We start from the raw sequence: 18334 nt of genomic DNA, 5'->3' as shown, positions 1-18334 counted from the left end.
ATAGTGAAAAGTTACTTATAAAAATGCTTGTAAAGTAGGCATAATTTAGAGTCATTAGGGACCTCCTCAACCAAAGCCGCCTTTGTTGTGGTTACTATGCCCTCTCATGCAGAGTAAGCACACCTGTAAAACAATTTGTGAATGACTTCTGACATTTTATGGCTGAAGCATGGCAATATAACCCTATAGAAAGCTGCCTCTGTGCTCTTTTTTTGTGGCTTTCCATGCCCAGTGAGCTAGTCAGTCCCTAGCAAAGCTGCCCATTCCTGATTCCTCTGCAAGCAGCGATGCAAGAAGTGTGTCCAGCACTGGAGCACACAGCTTGGACATGGAGTGTGGCCTCACTGCAGAGCTTGACCATGAGCTCACTCAGCTGTGTTACCACCCTCTGTAACTTCATCGTGTTTCAGTTTCCTCTTTGTAAATGAAAGCTAATAATTCTTAACTTCCAGAGGGACCAAAGCATCCTGTTCCTTAGGAAATGCTGTTACTCACACAGTGCCTGTCATATTTGATGTAATATTGATGCTGTGTTACCAGGGCAGAGTTCAAATCCTTTGCATTTAAGTGTGACCCTGGGCTTCGAAATTAACAGTGGATCCCTGGGTGAGAAAAGTAATTTCTGTGGTGCTTTCTTGTTTGGTATTTTCCACTAATGAGAGATAAATATTTTGGCACAGGGAAGAGCAACTAGCATAATCCAAGTATAATGTGACCGTAAGTGGGGGGAGATTATGCTGACCAGATATCTTGAAAATGACACGTCTGTAATTTATATGACCTCTGCCAAGTTAGTTTTACATTAAGAACTGGAAATGTGATAACTGTCTCCATGTAGATCAATTAATGGCTTAGCCTTCATATATTTGCCTTTTAGTACATGTTTGGCAATACCAGCCCCAGACTCAGTCATCTGGAGGCAAGTTTACTGTTCAGCTCTTCTGTGAAACTGAGGCATTTAGTGTATTATGCACAGTGGGAAATGTTCATCTGCACATTTTCTAGGCTAAGAAAGTGTTCTACTCTGAATGAGGCTTTTGTTTATCCCAAATGAATGTGTCGCATTCTTTCCTTAAAAATTAAATAGATGCCTTGTTATTTCAAGTCTGGGATACTGAAAGTGACCCGTAGATGTGGCAAGAGTACGTTGTGCCTCATTGACATTTACAATCCCAATGGAAGATAACACGAGGCACAACTTTAAATAGATTTTGACAGTGCTGGTAGTTCTGCTGAATATGCTGGAAAAAAAAATTTAGTATCTGGCCAAAAGTAGCAAGAGATGCTTGTAAAATAACTGCTATAAAATATTCCAGTAACCATAATTTTTTTAGCTTTTAACAATTATCCAGCTAACAGGGCAGCACACCTTTCTGTTCTTTCAATAACGCTCTGCTAAGCTGCTTGCTGAGGAATACAGTGTACAGAATACAGAAACCATTTGTGGTGCTGAGAAAAGCTAAGAGTACAGAAATAAAATTGACTGTTCCTCCACAGTTCACAAAAAAAATTACAGGAATACAGGGTTTCTCCTTTTGAACATCATTTTAAGTTCACTTGCCTACACTGAATATGCCAATAAAACAACAAATGTATCCATCAGTTTAATACCAACATGTAATACTTTTCTCATCAGGCTGCCACAGACTAGGTATCCACCATATGTGTGTTACGTCTGCTAGTTTGTGACTGGTATTAGATGCAAATCCTTTGGTCATTAGTGTTATGAATAGATCAGATACACATATACTTAACTAAAAAAAACCCTAAACCACTCTTTTTTTTTTTCTTTGCTTTATGGCTGTTCCTCATACTTTTGCTTTATCAGTTCATCATACCATTTGAAGGGTTTGCTTTTTAACATTTAATGATACAGTCATCAGTAGGACAATTTAATTTGCTGTTAAATAAATCTAGTTAAATTCTGCTGCTGTTGAATCATGTGTTACTGCAGATTTGAAATCAAAGTTAAGATTCAGTTTGAACAAGTCTGGCAAAGTCAGGTATTGTTCTGGCAAAGGGCTACAGGCAGTCATTTTATTAACTACTGTGAATAAAGCAGAAATTAAACTAGGAATGTTAACATTAAAATATACTGCATAAAGTATTTACTTAACGGTCTTCTTCCTTTGAAGACAATACTCTGCACTCATTGTTAACCACTTTTATTCTGGTTCTTGCTTCTGCATAAAATATCTCGTAAATACACTATTTGAGAATTATCTGTGAAAAATAGATTTTTCAGACTAAGTATACTACACTGAACCTGTGAAAAGAATCAGATTAGATACATGTGTGGAAACCTATCCTACCGCTCATGACTTGGTGTGCTTTGAAAATGCACTCTAGCAAATGAAGTCTTACACTGTCCATATTACTGTAGGGTTTATTATGCGTGACTAGTAAAAATATGTCTGTATGGTCCAATCTTTGGAGTAGTATGTGGGAAGTAAATCTGGATTTTGGAAAGGCTAGACTCAATATTCGCACTTAGCTGTGGTGATCCCGCTCTTAGTTCAGCAACATCAGACTGCCTTACCCCATCTACCCTCTGTGCCCTCTCCCCAGGATAAAAACTCATCCCTTTCACCATGCAAGCAACTCTCCCCTTTCCATCTCCTCTTCATGAAAGCCATGCCCTTCTAATTTCATCACGAGCAAACATCAAGAAATAGGAAAAAGGAAAGGAGGAGAGCAAGGGGCTGGAAAATCACAGCCCTCATATCTCCATGCACCGATGGCAGTGGGAGGAAGTCAAGCTCTCCTTTGGGCCGTGACTGACAGAAAAAGCTGGGGGGTTCAGGCAGCCTTCATGGCTTTAAAAGCCCTTTCTCATCTTCTCCAGGCAGAAGTGACACAGGCTCAGTGACATCATTTCATGGGCTAGATCTGGTTTATGAACTACATGGCATAAATAAAAACCTACTTTAAAAAATCCAATTTTCACTAAGCAGAAATGCTAGTCCTCTTTTTCCAGTGTTTCTCTGTAAAGATACATCACCATCTCTATTTATTTGTGCTACAGCTCCTAGAAATGACCATATCAGATAACTTTCAGCCACACCAGTAAATGAAATGTACTACTCTCATCAGGACAAATTCTTATTGAAAAAAAGCCTTTGGGTTGTTTCAGATAAGATAGTTGCCTAAAAAATCGCACACCGAATTATAAAACTTTCCTTTAATTCCTGTAGGATGATACTCTTAACTTTTCGGGCTCTAAACTGTTCTCCAAATCCTTTATCAAACATGTATGTAAGTGTATATAGCAGCATCTATAGCAAGATCTAGAACAAGTACCTATATCAAAGGAATGAGCATATTTTAATTAAGACTTAGAATCTTAAAAAACACACCCCTTTCCTCTAGTATGGAACAAAAAGTCACAGGGAAATTAAAATACAAGTATTTTGAGGACTCTCCTACTCTGTAAGGGTACAGCTGTTCAGTGCCTCCCTACCAGCTGAGCTATTCAGGAGAAATGTGGCTGACCCACAGTATGTGCTTTTTCTGTGAGTTTTCTGTGTCTACCATAGAGCTTGTCTGAGACTGCAAAAAAGCCTGCTCTCCTAGGGGAGATAAATCTCAATTCCAGGACAGCCAAAATCAGACTCTTCTCAGCCAAGAAACTAATTTATAGACCACCAAGTAATCTCGCAATTAATTGTTCTCTACAGCCCATAGAACAGCTGACATCTGGATTCACTTTCTAAGCTGTGAAAGGACTACAGACTTTGAGGGGATTTGGAGGTTTTTTTACATGTGATTAAAGCACCCTGTATCAATTTATATTCAGAGCTAACTGGTTGGTAAGCTGTTAAAAATCTTTTCAGACTGTCACTTTTAAAATCTCTGAGAGCAACAACAGAAAAATACCACCCTTGAATGAACTACATACACAGATCCATTATGCTTTTTAGTGTATAAGTCTAGTCACCCTTTATCAAGTCTGACTGCTGAAGAAAAACTTGTGTGCAATAAGTGAACTAAAAATCAGGACTAATTTATGCATCAGGGCAATTCAAAACTCAAAGATCCATCCGATGTGATATTCCACAGTCTTAGTAATGATGGGAGAATTATAATTTATGCAGAAGGGATTTATCTAATGCTGCTATATACTTTGTAGTACAACCTAAGAGCAGTCTCATCATGCTTATTGTGAACGTGGTTGCTTACACAGAATTCAAGTGTGATTGGTGTCATACATATTTTAGGAGCAGGTGATATCATTGTTAATGACTTTAAAAAAAAAAAAAGATTTTGTTTCTATGGTATGATTTTTCTAAAAAAGGAAAGCTTTTATCACTGCAAAAATAAAGTTCCCTGTGATATTAAAGTTACTCAGTGTAAGAACAAAAAGGAACAGTCATACTCTTTCCCTTCAATCCTTTTATGCTGACAGTTCCCACATATGGTCACATGGGTGACACTAAAAAGGCAGTAGTATAGTCCACAGAGCCCAGTGTTGAGTGGGATGATTACTGATGCACTGATTAAAGGCAGAAAGCCATTTGCTAAGACTTTGCCTCCTGTGCAAGCAGCCTTGCTCCCTTTTTCAGTATAAAAATGGGTACTGAGCCACGACTGGTGGTCAGGCTTCAGAGGAGTTGGGTATTGTGCTAGACCAGGAAAGCCCCTAGCAGGTTTTTTACAAAGCTTTCTGTGGCTATGGTGAAATGTCCTCCCCTTTAGTCTGCTCTTTTTTATTGTGTCTAATGTAAGTCCTGAGATCTAGCTTGATATAGGATTTATTTTTGTGAATAGCCCTAATGAAGTGGGTTTAAGTCCGAGCAATATTTGTTGTAGTGGTGGATGAAGGTTCTGGCTCTCAGCTGCTCCTCAGGGCAGGTATCTTGTGAATTTTGTCTGTAAACATCTTTTTCCTCATGGTCCTGTATAAACAGTAACAGCAATGGAGAAATATGAATGCACTAGTCCATTTTAATGAAAACAGTTGAAGCTGCTCCAGAATTTCACTTTCTTAACCAGATAGCTGGTAACATGATGGAGTTCCTGCCGAGGAGGGGGATCCTAGCGTCAGTGGAGACGGACATGCTCTCCATCAGCCAGCCTTGCACTGAGCAGCTGTGCTGTTCATAGCACCCATTGCAGAGTGTCCTGTTTTGAGCTGATCAGTTCAGAGCTCATGTATTTTAATTTGTCTAAAAGCAAAGGTTGCAATACAGAACTGTGATTGTTTTAGTCTCTGACATTTTAGGTAGGAGTGGTAAACGTAGAGAGAGAGGTTTACATGCACTATACTGGGACTACCATAGCTAAAGAATCCGGTTCACTTCTATTACTTATTAAATAAAGCTATACACTTATTAAGAAGGTTTTGCTAGTTGCTTGTTTCAGATGAGCTGGTCTTTCTCTTAATTGCAATTCTAGCTCTCTTAATGCAAACTATTTTTTTGTTGTTTTTGTTGGTTTGTTGGTTTGGTAGGTTTTTTTAATCCACTACAGCTTTATTTTGTGGTGCTAAGGTGGCTGGCAATAAATCCACAAGACTCTGTAATGCTCTGGTAGGTAAGACATTGGAGAGGGTTGTAGTCCATGACTTATTCTGCTGCTGGGCTGTGGTGTAAATGCAGGCAACCTGCCCCTCTTCCTGGTGTCTCCATTTCCCTATCTATAACATGGATAATGCCACTGACCCTCGCTACAGACTGCTTCAGGATTTGACAAGGGAAAACATTGTCTGATAGCATTAAAAGACCTCTTTAGAAATAGATTTGGCAAATTACCTTTAAAATTAGTATGGCTGTTTCTATTGCTTATTTTGCAATAGACACTTCATTCTTTGTTGGTAGTGTTTTCTTGCAGAAGTTTTGGGCATTGGGACTAAGCTCTTTCAGTTTCCAGTGTGAATTTCTAACGGCAGCCTGACATGTCCCTTTACCTTGTTTATTCCTGAAGACAGTCTTGTAGGGCTATGCTAGCTGCAGGTGCCCGTTTGGAAGATTAACAGGGCAATTTTCATCTTCACTATACTAGTTACTGTTCAATAGGTCACTAACTCTAGAAATTACCAGGCATGGATATTTAGTTTATTCCCCTTAAAAGTCAGACTGGCTTGATCACCTGTAATTCAATCCACTTGTCTCCATGTCTTTAATAATCACTCTTTCATCTCCAACCTGATCTCCAGGCCTGTCCTGGATCCTGTGTCACATATCCTCTGACTTCTCCAATGGGGGCTTTCCTCAAGGCTTCCCATACTTCCTCCTCATCAGACTGCCTCCTGCCTTGCGCTCACCTGCCTTATGGAATGGAACCTCTCTGTCTCATGGGGATACACATAATCAGCTGAATATCAGTAAATGTACACATTCACATTTCAGCAAAACACCCATATGTGCATGTGTGTTCAGTGTGTGCAAGCACATGCACACAAACCAAACACCACCTTTGTTCCTTGTGAAGGATTGTTGCAGGAACTGTGATAATTGAAATGGCTAAAATAATGCCATTAAATTATTAAAACTGTAATCTGGAAGAAAAGTTGCTTGAGGTCCTTAACAAACAACGTACCCAGTACGTAAATTGCACTGACTTTGAATAGTTCAGTTAGTAAAATGAGCTGGTTTGTCTCCCTCTATTTGGAAATACTGGACACACTCACCTTGGAAAAATCTCTGATTAAAACAATAATTTAACAGCATCCTTTCTATGGCTCTTGATTTTAAAGGTCTCATCAACAGTTGTGTCAGAAAATGTGTCTCAGAAGTCATAGGTTTGGTATAAAGGTTCTACAGATCCTGTTTGGATGGTATATAAAAATGCTGATGTGTTCTTAAGCCACTTTGGTAGGTGTGGACATATGTCTACTTTTGCATGTGAGATCCTTCATCAAAACATACTTTAAACTTCAAGTTAGGTACTTTAATTTCCAGATATTACCAGTGCAAGTGGAGGGAGAATTTAACTGATTTTTTAAGATTTTATGAAAGGTTTTAACAGAGATCAGATATTCTTCACACGTCATTACCTCATGAAAACTTTTTTGGCAACTCTGCATTTAAAAATATTGAATAATCTCTCTTTGCTGATCTCATTCAGTATCTCTCTCAACTTTGTTGATTTACACAATTAGGGATCTAGTTCAAAATCTTTGTATATGGCCATACAAAGTGGTTTATGCAGTTGTTGAATGCAGTATACTACTTTATGGTAGGTCCCCACAGTAGATATATTCAGATTTGTATGGGCTTAACCCACCAAATCAGAGGAGAATAGGGCCAGGCAACAATTCAGGTATGCTCTTATAGAAGACAAATGGAAAGCAGTTACTGTCATGTTGTTTCTCATTAACAGAGAACTTCGTAAAAAGATAATTTTACTTGTAATTGTTTTTAAAGACATTTGTGTTGAATAAATGTGCTCATATACTAATTCTACATCTGTTTAAACAAGATTTAAACTCAGCTTCAATCTGTAAATTACAGATGCAAATTCAATAAATATAAATCGTATCTTAAAACTGATATGAACAGGACATACAAAATTGTACCAATTTAAATGCACTGTTTACTGTTATACCTTCTATCAAGCTGACTAGTCTTTGTATGCTGACCAATTGTCAGTAAATGTGTGAGTACTTGGAGTCATGAGTGGCCATCTAGAAATGCTGCTCAAATCCTATGTCCATCATTTACTAGCTTTTACTTAATCCGCTATTTAAGTTAATGACTTCCTAAATGCCATACAGGCTTTGTTATGTAGTCTTTAATCTGATTAGGACCACATGAATAATTTAGCATGTGATTAAACCATGTAATTAATTTGTCCCATGATAATGAACTGTTAAGTAGTTCCATTAGTCTAGGATAAATACCAGCGTCTTGAACTTAAATTTTACAGCTTCTTGAAGATGTTTTTCCTGGAAGAAATGCTTTTTTAATTTGCAAACTCTATTTAAAATTAAAACTCTACTCCCTCTGATTTCCTGAAATTGTTCTTTGAGGTCTGAAAGGCATGTTTGGGTACAAGGTGATTAGAAGAAATTGAGGATGCTTTGTTCAAAAATGCTTGGCTATAACTGAACCTTATTTCAAAATGATGAAGCTCCTGCTGACCTCAGCTGAAACAGGGTTCCAGCCTAAACTCCTAGTAATGCCACATAAATTGTTTTCCAACACAATCCCCATGTTTTATAATTTCTTCATAATTTCCACAAGGTGCTAAACAATCTGGCTGTGCTAGAAGGAATTACTTAGCCATGTTCTCATATTAAATATATAACCTTGACTGCTTAAAATCAGATGTCTTTAACTGCTTTGCTGGATTGGGGCCACACTGCTGACTCCTCATGGGATTTCAACTTTAATGCTAGCAAGACACTGAAGATTTTTGGTTGGTTTGAGTTTTTTTTTTACACTGGCACAGAAATGTTTTACAGTACTAGAAATACCATTTAATCTCCTTATGTGAAGGGTGAATAATAATCTCAGTGAAAGGTTTTTCTTTGAATAAGGCCACATTTTTTACTACAGATTACTAGGGGATTGGTTCTAGATACAGACAGACATTTATTTTTCCTTTCTTGTCATGGTATTTGACATTAAATTGATGCATTGGGCTTCCAACAAACTGGAATATACCTTTTGCTCATATAGAGATACTCTCTCACTTTTCTTTGCAATTGATTGTACACATAACAAAGCAAAGCACTGAATTTTGTCTTTTGGATAACTTTTATCTAAGAATAAAATAAAATAGAATAGAATAAAATAAAGCCAAGAACAGATTTCAGTACAAGCCCAAACTCTGGATTCACTGAAGGGTCTTTAACCACATCCAAGCACTGATAACCAGTTTAAATGCACTTTATATCAGAGTAATTACCTGACACATCTATCCATTGGAAAAAGAAATCAGGGTACTGAAAATGTCTACTACACTGGAGATACAAATAAATTTGGTGTTAAAATTAAACTTTAATGTAGTCTCTATTCTGAAATTAAAAGTTTATTCAGGAAAAAAAAAATCATTTTTTTCTAAATCCAAAGTGAGCAATTATTTGAAGAGATTCCATTTTCAATTTTAATCCTTAAAACTATTATAAATTGTTTAGTTTGCATCACGCTCTAATTAATACTATAAAATTGCCTCCGTTCCATAGTTTTGTCATAATGATGTACCTTTTAATAATCCTCAAATTTGCGTCAAACCATGCATAATAAAGGCAGCTTTATGCCAGAGACCTTTATGCTTTTCCAGTGGTGCTGTCTTTTGTTGTTAGGGTTTTTGGGTTTTTTTTTCTGAAATGTGCCCTTTATGAGGTTTGGTAGGTTGTTTGTTTTTTTTAATTTGCAGTACATAATTTCTGCTCCTACAGTATTACTCCTTGTTCTTTTCATATCCCAGATAACCATACACACTAGGTGAGTGGTGTGTTATTCATATCAACTGTGACAGTTTCTTATTTCTGTTTCTTAACATGACTGAGTACAGAGCCCTGACAAGGGTTCTGTAAAAACAGGCATTTATCCAAGTGCTGCTGATGACTCAATCAAGCTGTAATATGGGCGAGCAAGGGAAGAAGACTTTAGGTCCATGGCAGTTTTAAATTGTGTTGATTGGAAGGGCTGTAACTCATTTCATCTGCAGAATTACTCTGTCCTGTTGGCATTCAGGGGAATGAGGGTAAGCAGGCAAAGTGATTTCAGCTGTGCATGATCAGCCAAACCACTATGAATGTTTTTATGCAAGCACAGAAAGAAGATTTCCTCCTGGTGTCACTAATCTTGCCCTGAGATAACTTGTACAGTGTATCTGCACTGTGAAAAATAAAGGTCTTTCACCCATAAAAAATCTGTAAGGGTATGTACATATGTATTTGGTGGTTGTATAAACAAGATTCAGGAGAGATCTGGAGAGCCTGGAGTAACATTCCCTTCTCAGCACTTGTTCTTACTTGATAGCTGATGTATTGGTGTGTATTCATCTGCACTGCACGCTCTTGTGTCCTTGCCTGTTTGTGATCTGATGGAATAATGAAATGTAGTAATGTACAGAAAAACTCATCAGATTAATCTGTCACTCAGTAATTTTGTGGTTTGGTTTGCAGCAGGGTGGCCACCTTTAGTTCTGGAGTGGCTGCACATGTCCTGCTGTGGCAAGCAGTGCTAAACTGCAGGAGAATAAAAGGGAAAAAAACTCTCTCACATTTGGAGCACAATGAGTTAATGGAGATGGCAAAACTGAGAAGTTCCTTCATAGGCCCACTTTACTGAAGTGTAATGTCCCTCTCCTTCCTTCAGGTTGTTTAAGGTTCAGGAGCTATCTAAATATAAAGATCTCACTTAAAAAGCATTTTTTTTAATAAGCAGAACTCATTATGGTTTACTCTGGGTGTTAACATTGTTACCTGAACAAAGTAGATGCAAACCATTCAGTACGCTGTGACTAAACTATTTCTTTTCTCCTGGGTTTTCTTAGCCTGATTTTGCCTGTTTATGCTGACAATGTTCATGTCCCACTGGAGAGATGTCATGTTTAAACTCCCTTGTGATTGACCTTACTCCAGCATTGCTATAGAAAAGGGCCAAGAATTTTTTTTATCCTTTTTATAACTCCTGGCTCCCTTTCTGTACTGCAGCAATTAGCCTGAGCCGACCTCTAGCCAAATGTTCCTGTGGTCAAGTTTCAGCTGGCTTGAGGACAGTCAGCTGCTGTAAATTTTTTTTTTTTTTCTGATTTTAGCTCTCTTGATTCTTACAAACTCCTGGAGTTGGGTAGGATATAGACTGTGATTCCTTAGAATAGTGTATATTACAGATACTGATTTATTTTTTTTTCTGTTAAATAACAAGGACTTTATTAGTGGCATTTGTGTTTCATATGCATACAGGGCTAAGTGTTGGGAGGTAGAAAATACTAGATTGTAAAAGGTCAGTTTTGACCTAAAGCCAACATAGAATCTATCTTTTGCTAGGTTAACACTGCAGCCTCTGAGCAATACTGTTCTTGTTGGCAGCAAGCTTGCAAGAGTGTCTTAGAGGAACAGCAGTGGGTGATTACAAGGCGGACTTGTGGGAACTTTCTTCAAGGTAGTAGTTGCCTGATGGTGGGGCAGGTGGTACTTCAGAGGATTCTTCTCAGAAATTTTATTCTGTACCACCAAAAGCAATACTGTGATGGGGCAGCTCCTGCTTTGCACCAGATTCTTCCCATCAGACCGAGAGCCATGGCAGTGTAACTCTCTGTTAGCCTTCAACACATCTAGAAGTGGTAGTTGTATCTGGAGCCCAGCAGAGCTTTTGTGTATGTGCTGGACACAGAGAGGTCATGTAGTCCCTAGCTGTTCACACCCCTTGCAGAGCTTCTTTTGCCTTGGAGAGACCTTGAGTATGAGCCCTGTACCAAGGGCTCTGCATTAAGAGCTAGCTCTGGGTTTGAGCTCCAAGGAGCATAGCATAGCTTGCCCTTTCCAGAGGGTGCTGTACAAAGGCTGCAGCATGGTCCATTCATATTTTCAGATGAGAGCAGTTACCATTTTCGAGCTCAGTCATGTCCGTATTGGTCATGTTCAGAATACACCAGTTGGATTTTTCTCTCACATGCAACTTGTCTGGATGGTTAATGCAGTGGAGGATCCCATGTGTGTTTAGACAGAGCAGAGATGCTCTTGCTTTACATTGCTAAGATAGTGGCATTTGTGAGAATCCACAAAGCATAATTTGTTTCTATACTGCATTTTACTAGCAAAGGCCAGGCATTAAGCAGCAATTTTCATCACCTTTGAGCTTTAGGAATGCAAATTAATCCTGTGCCTTCTTTCAGAGAGCTAGATGTTCTAGTCAAGATCTATGGCTCAGCAGAGATTCTCCCAATAATTACAGAATTGCTCTTAAACAAGTAGTAGCTGCTGCTGGAGGGGTGACTGTGTCTTCCCCTCCACCCTGGCTACTTACCCCATGCTTGTGCTGCCCTGGTTCTGCTCCTGGAGTGCATCTTTGTGGAGTCCTGATAAATCTGGTCAGCAAACAGATTTGCTACAAGAAATGTTTATGGATTAATTTTAACTGGAACAATTTCCTGATGGAGTCCACTGTGTGTAGGTATGTAAACAAGTCTGGCAGCACAAGAGGAAGAGCAGTACTGGAAGGGGATTGTTATCATCTGCAGCAGCAAGATCTTATTGAAGTTGGAACTGTCAGTGTTAGGTTAATGGTTGGACTGGATGATCTACAAGGTCTTTTCCAGCCTAGCAGATTCTGTGATTCTGTGAAGTTGAGTGTGATTTTTGACCTCTGGGATTTATTTCCAGACTCCTGGGTTGGTTCCATGACTGTCAAACTACTATTCATGGAAGAAAGCTGAGATGGCTGCTGGTCACAGTGCAGGGTTGGAGGAGACAGCCTCACAGCACAGGGCTGGATGGAATAGCCATGCTGTGACAGCTGCACGTGAGGGATGGTCCCGGTCCCACCATGGAGCTCTTTGGTGTGGTTATGGAAAACGAAACGGTGCTCACAGATGTGCTCTGAATGCCAGACTCAACTGATAACATTTGTTTTCACAGTAGAACTCTTGCGAGGATTTGCACTTTTCTTGTGGCTATTGCTACGCAGGAAGAAGTAGGAAAGCTTGGAGAAGACTGGTGGAAAGATCAGAAGATGCTGATGGACATGGGAGAAAAGGGAAGTGTGAATATGGATGCAGCACAAGATGCTTTGATGTTGTGACAGGGAGAGAGCAGGAGAGTTGTAAATAAAGTGTCATTGTAATTAGGCCTGTAATAGAAAAGACAACACTTTAGGGAGAAAGTGGAAGGGCTGAAGGAAAGAGGAGCACTGTTTGACAGGGTAGAAATTGTGTGAGAGGAGAGGAATTAGCAAATACAGAAAAGCCTTTCTGTAGAAGCTTTATTAATAAGAGACAATAAGAATCCTTTAAACAAGAGTACAGGTGGATCGTTGAACAATTGAGCTGAAAACGTAGCTGATTGCGGAGCCTAGTGCTGTGCCATTGTAGCTCCTCTCCAAGAGTAGGAGGGTTGCTGACCTGTGATTTGCCTTATGAACTTTTCCCCAGCCCTATGCACTCCAGTGGCTTCAGCCTTCACTGACTCCTGGTCCTGCTTCTGGGCTGCCTCACTCTCACACCACCCCAAAACCTCACTAGTGTGCCTCCAGTCTTTTCTTTCCTACCTGTAAACTTGAGAATAGGATAGTTACCTTTTGAGACCTGTTTCTGCTTGGCTGAGGGAAAGCCCTGCCTGATGCCTGTCAGTTCCTCTCCTGTACTGAGCCTGAACTCAAAATTTATTGAGCAGTTGTGTTAATGAGGGTGTGAGAAATACCTTCTGATTTTCAAGTTTCATACTGAACATCATGAACGAGAAATCTGGAGTTGGTAATAGTTTCAGGCTTTTCTGTAGTGTGATTCAGTCTGTTCTCTTGTGGTAAGAAAACTGAGGGAATTATCTTTTAAATTCAGTGTTACCATAGTTTTACATAGTCAGTGTACTTTTGCCTAAATTCAAACTTTACTAACTCTACTAGGAGGCTGACTAGTTTTTGGTACCCAGATTTGACATCACTGGTTGTTAATCAGTAACATCTGCTTAAAGATTGTTACTCATTAGTGGGTGTGGTTGTTCCTACACATGTGATTTAATCTCCTGTTAGAGGAAGAAAGAAAATGTCTGAGAAGACTGCATGTAGAATCAAGGTTTGTCATACCAATTTACAGTCAAAGGTGAAAGTGGATCTATTTCTCTCCGCTGCCTCACTGAGCTGGGTTGTCAGTGTATCTTTGAAGTTTTGTGACACGGAACAAGAAACTGCTGCCTGACTGTTGTTTCAGCATTCATGTTTATTTTGGTGTTGTAGCTTTGGTTTTGAAGCTCTCCTGTAATCTCTGTACTCCACTGATGTGGTTGTAAATGGTCAGGTAGTAATCCATGGTATGTATGTTTTCCCCCTACTAAATAGAGAGACCTCATGAGCTTTGGGGGACATGTTACAATTTTGTTCGAAAGGTTGTACTGCCCACAAGTCCGGCGTGTCCCAGCTTCTGCCCTTCCCTGTTGTTATCAGATGCTGGTGATAATGGCAGGAGCAAAGTAGTGTCCCTCAAACAGCATTATTTGATGGGGTTGTAGGCTATGTGTATGGCACACGTGAATTAGAGAGAGGGAGAAATGTGCTTTGGGGGGAGTTTGTAAAGACTTGTTAGGTTATGCTTGGGTTGTAAAGGTTTGTGTGGATGTGCTCAGGTCCATCAGAAATGCCTTCTCAGAAATGATGCAGGTAGAGGTTTCCAGCATGGGACAGCCTCCTTGGCAGCCCCCAGGGAGTAGTGCAGCAGAGCAGGGGCACTAAGGCAGGTGCTCAGGGTTGTGCACGGTACCAGTGGGAAACAGACCAGTCAATGAGCCCAGGTTACTCTCATTCTTGCAGCCCCACAGCTACTGCTGGCATGCTGCCTGCCATGGGCAGTGGCCGCAGGTACTAAGCTGGTGTTTCTCTGCTTACAGCCATTTCACTTTCTGGTGTGGGAGTTGTCTTATTATATTACATCACTCCTTTCAGCTTTACTGTATGTAGTCCTAAACCTGGGAAGGGTTATACATGGCCTACAAAGATGAATACAGCTTCAGAGGAGCATGAGCTAGAAAGGGGAAGATCATATCTTTGTTCCCTGAAAGAGATACTGGTCTCCTACTTTCATATTTAATCTAGGCTAGTCAGTGCAATCCATCCCCCAAAGGCTGCTGTGGGGGCAGTGTGGCCACCCTGGAACTAGTCTAGAGATTGACAATATTTGATTTTTCTTCCCCTTCCATATTAAATGAACTAGAAACCCATAAACTAGTTCTCTTGTAAAAATAGTATTTACTCTTTGTTCTAGACTGCAAGATGATGTATGACTTTATGAGCAATAAACCATAAACTAAACACACTTCTGATTTAAATCCAATAAAACTAGATAATAGTTTAAATGTCATGTCATATTAATTAGTAATATTAATTTATAAAGGAACTCTTATTGTCTTTTGTTATTACAGAATTAGAGGTATGGATCTTTGGCATCTGCTGTTTACTTTGGCACTGGTTTGTGCAAATGACTCACTTTCTGCAAGTGATGGTAAGTTTTATGATACCTTTCTGTGTCTTTGTGTGTGTACATTGTCATACTTTAAACCCAGCTGGACAGCCAAACACCAGCAGCCACTCACTGACCCACCCCTGCCAAGGGAACAGGGAGAGAATTGGAGGGGTAAAGGTAGGGAGACTCATAGATTGAGATAAAAACAATTTAATAACTGAAGTAAATAATAGCAATAATAGAAAGTACTAACAGGTGATGCACAGTGTGATTGCTCCTCACTTGTGCTGACCAGCCTGTTCCAAGCTAGCTATCCCAGAGAAGCCAAGATCCCGAAGCCACAATACTGGAAGCGAGAGAAAACCCCTCTGCTTCCTGGTGAACCCTCTTCTATATACTGAGCATGATGTTACATGACATTGAATATTTCATTGGCCTATTTGGGTCCAGTGCTCTGGCTCTGCTCCCTCCCAGCTTCTTGTGCACCTGCACACGGACAGGACATGGGAAGTTGGAAAGTCCTTGATCTGTTAGCAACAACCGAAAACACCAGTGTGTTATCTCTCATACCAAATCCCATACTGAATCCAAAGCACAGCACTATTCTAGATACTAAGGAGAAAAATTAACTTTATTCTAGCCCAAACCAGGACATATAATAGCTTTATGTAAAGAGTATTTTTATATTATATATGTCAGTAACCTGGGTAAAAAATGTGAAAAATACTTCAGTCAATCTTGTTGTAAAGATAGTGGATGAGATTGAGACATGTTGTAGCATGAAGGTAAATTTCATAAACAGTGTTACATGGGTGATATGTATACAGGATGGATCAGTTTTGGTGTTAGACAAATGGATTTTTGTTGCTTAGGTACTGAAGTTATGAAATAATTGTATGGGGTTAATCTCTTTATAAAAACTGGTGGTTTTTTCCTTAACAAGTCTCTTTAGTATATTTTTATGCTAAATGTAGAACTATTTGGAAGTACAGAGGAAGCATTTTAAGACTGTACGCTTTGGGTCTGAGGCCAATATGAACAAGTTTTGTAAGAAATACACTTAGAAATTCTTGAGTAGAGGTTATAAAAGGGATTTGAAAAGAATATGTACCCTCAACCAGCCAGCTGGCTGTGGGTAGCCAGTAGAAGACTTTTTAGCGAGAAAAAGCTCTGAATGCACATCCTGTGGTTGATTCAACAAATCTACCCAGGGTTCACATCCACTGAATGTACCTCTGGCTTTCCACAGTTGTTCTTACCATCTTTATTCACCTCAATTCTTCCAACTTATGAATTAGATGTCCAGCTGAGTTTTTTCTGATGCTTTTTCTTGTCACAACCATCAACAATTTAGAACTATTTCTGTATAACACAGAGGCCTATTCTGACTCTGGTGGATCCTCTGGGACTAGTCTTTACTCATTTAAAACAAAAAATTCCCATTAATTATGTTGTGTCAGACCTACCTGCTTACACTGGTAATGATCTGCTCCTGTAAACAAACAGAACTTAACCTGGTCTGCTCTGTCTTGTTCTGGCCTTTAGAGACAGCAGTAAGTTTTTCATTACTAATTTTATGCAAATATGTTGTGTCTTCTCCCAGAGCTACAGAGCAGCTGCAGAAGGGTGGCTTCTTAAGCAGGTACCTCTTCTGACCTCCTAGCCAAAATCAGTGTTAACAGAGAAAGTCAGAGAGGGCAGTGTGACGAGTAATTTTGGAAAAAGCAGGGTGGAAACAGCTTCCACAACAAACTGTAAATAAACTGATAAATTTTTCAATAAAAATCTCAGACATCTCTCCTTTTTCTTTTATTTATTAAGATCCATACTTAGGTGTTACTGAATGCAAATTAAATAACTGTGGAATTGCAAGCCATGCACACCCTTCCTAGTGTTAGTTTTTAACTCTACTGTGGTTTAAAGGTATAATCATCTTTCCTTGCCCTGAAACAGTTCTGTATTTTCTTTGAGTTGCATGCTTAAAATTCCTAGATATCCATATTTGCAGCACTGTAGAGATGTAAGCGTTATTACTTTGTTGTTAATGGAGGCATTAAGCTGAATAAGATATTAAAAAAGGGGTTTGGATAGGGAAAACACAAGTTCCTGTTTATTTACTTCTATGTGTGTGGCTCAGACCCTCGTTCTCTGTGTTAGCAGGAAGAGAATTGGTAAGATTCTCTTCTCCCTTGCTAGTTAAGGCTTTTTCTTTAGGATTTGCCAAATTTGGTTTGAGTTTATAGTGTATCTGACCACTGAGGGTGATGAATTAATCAAGTTTTCACTTTTGTTCTCTAGTTCGTTTTCCTACTTGCAGCAATACTTTCATTCTGCTGTCTACATGTCCCATGGGAAATGAGTGTGCCTATTTAAGAAGTGTGTAAGGAAGTGTGGGGCAGTGAAGTGTTCATTTTCATATCAGAATTGGGCTGAAACAACGTGAGGCCTTTATTTAATGTGTTTTGAATTTTGAATCCTCCTCTGTACATTCCTTCCATTTATTTCTGTTCATACGTCTGAGTAAAATTTGCAAATTCCTACTTGGTTCTGCTGAAATCTGGAAAGTCAGTATTTCACAGTGAAATATGATACATGTACCAGCTTCTATTCATTGCTTCATGCAGAATGATCAGTAGAATGAAAATGAATGTGTCCTGACTTGATCCTTCCCCTCCCCGTACATTCATTCAACAGACAAAATTAATCCCTGCCCAGATCAGTCTACTGGACCAATTGATTTCTGTCTCAGGATTTAAGAGCACATGAGGAATTTTTTGATCCTTGGCAGATGCAGTGTGGTCCAGATGTCCTAAGTTCAGTAAAAATCTGTGTTATAAATATAACTTAACCACATCACCTTTGTGTGACTTCGTCTGTACTGATGAAATAATAACTTCCATGAACTTACCTTCAGAATCAAAAAATTAAAAACATTTTGTGTTCCTGTGCTTAAATTCAAGACACAGTACTAAATATCTATGTCCTGATTTGTCGCATTGTTAAAGAATTGTGTGTGTGTGTGAAGGGAACGGATCTTTTTTTTTTTTCTGAGAATAAATTTCTAGCCACTACACTGCTTTGAATGCTGTAACACCTTTATTCTGAGTAGGGGAAATGCTCTGAGAAAGTTAAAGCATAAGTTGAACAGGAATATTTGAGATAACAGCATGAGAGAACATCCCTTTGCCATTCTTCCATGGTTTAGGACAGAGAATTATATGAGATGTTTATTAGCTGTTCTGTTCCTTTTTTTTCCCCCCATGTGAATGTG

At 39.1% G+C, this 18334-nt stretch overlaps 1 protein-coding gene across 1 annotated transcript in view; it reads left to right on the top strand.

Annotated features, from left to right (window-relative positions):
- The window catches only part of GHR (growth hormone receptor), a 120934-nt gene that overhangs the window by 38938 nt on the left and 63662 nt on the right, over positions 1–18334 (top strand). Inside the window, exon 3 of the mRNA XM_026865892.1 lies at positions 15023–15102. Within this exon, the coding sequence (XP_026721693.1) occupies positions 15033–15102 (70 nt within the window). The 5' untranslated portion in view covers positions 15023–15032. The remainder of the gene's footprint in view (positions 1–15022; positions 15103–18334) is intronic.

The sequence above is a fragment of the Athene cunicularia genome (genome assembly GCF_003259725.1).
Source record: "Athene cunicularia isolate RWA chromosome Z unlocalized genomic scaffold, athCun1 chrZ_part1, whole genome shotgun sequence".
In the NCBI taxonomy this organism is placed as follows: domain Eukaryota; kingdom Metazoa; phylum Chordata; class Aves; order Strigiformes; family Strigidae; genus Athene; species Athene cunicularia.
This window is presented reverse-complemented; position numbering and strand designations above follow the sequence as displayed.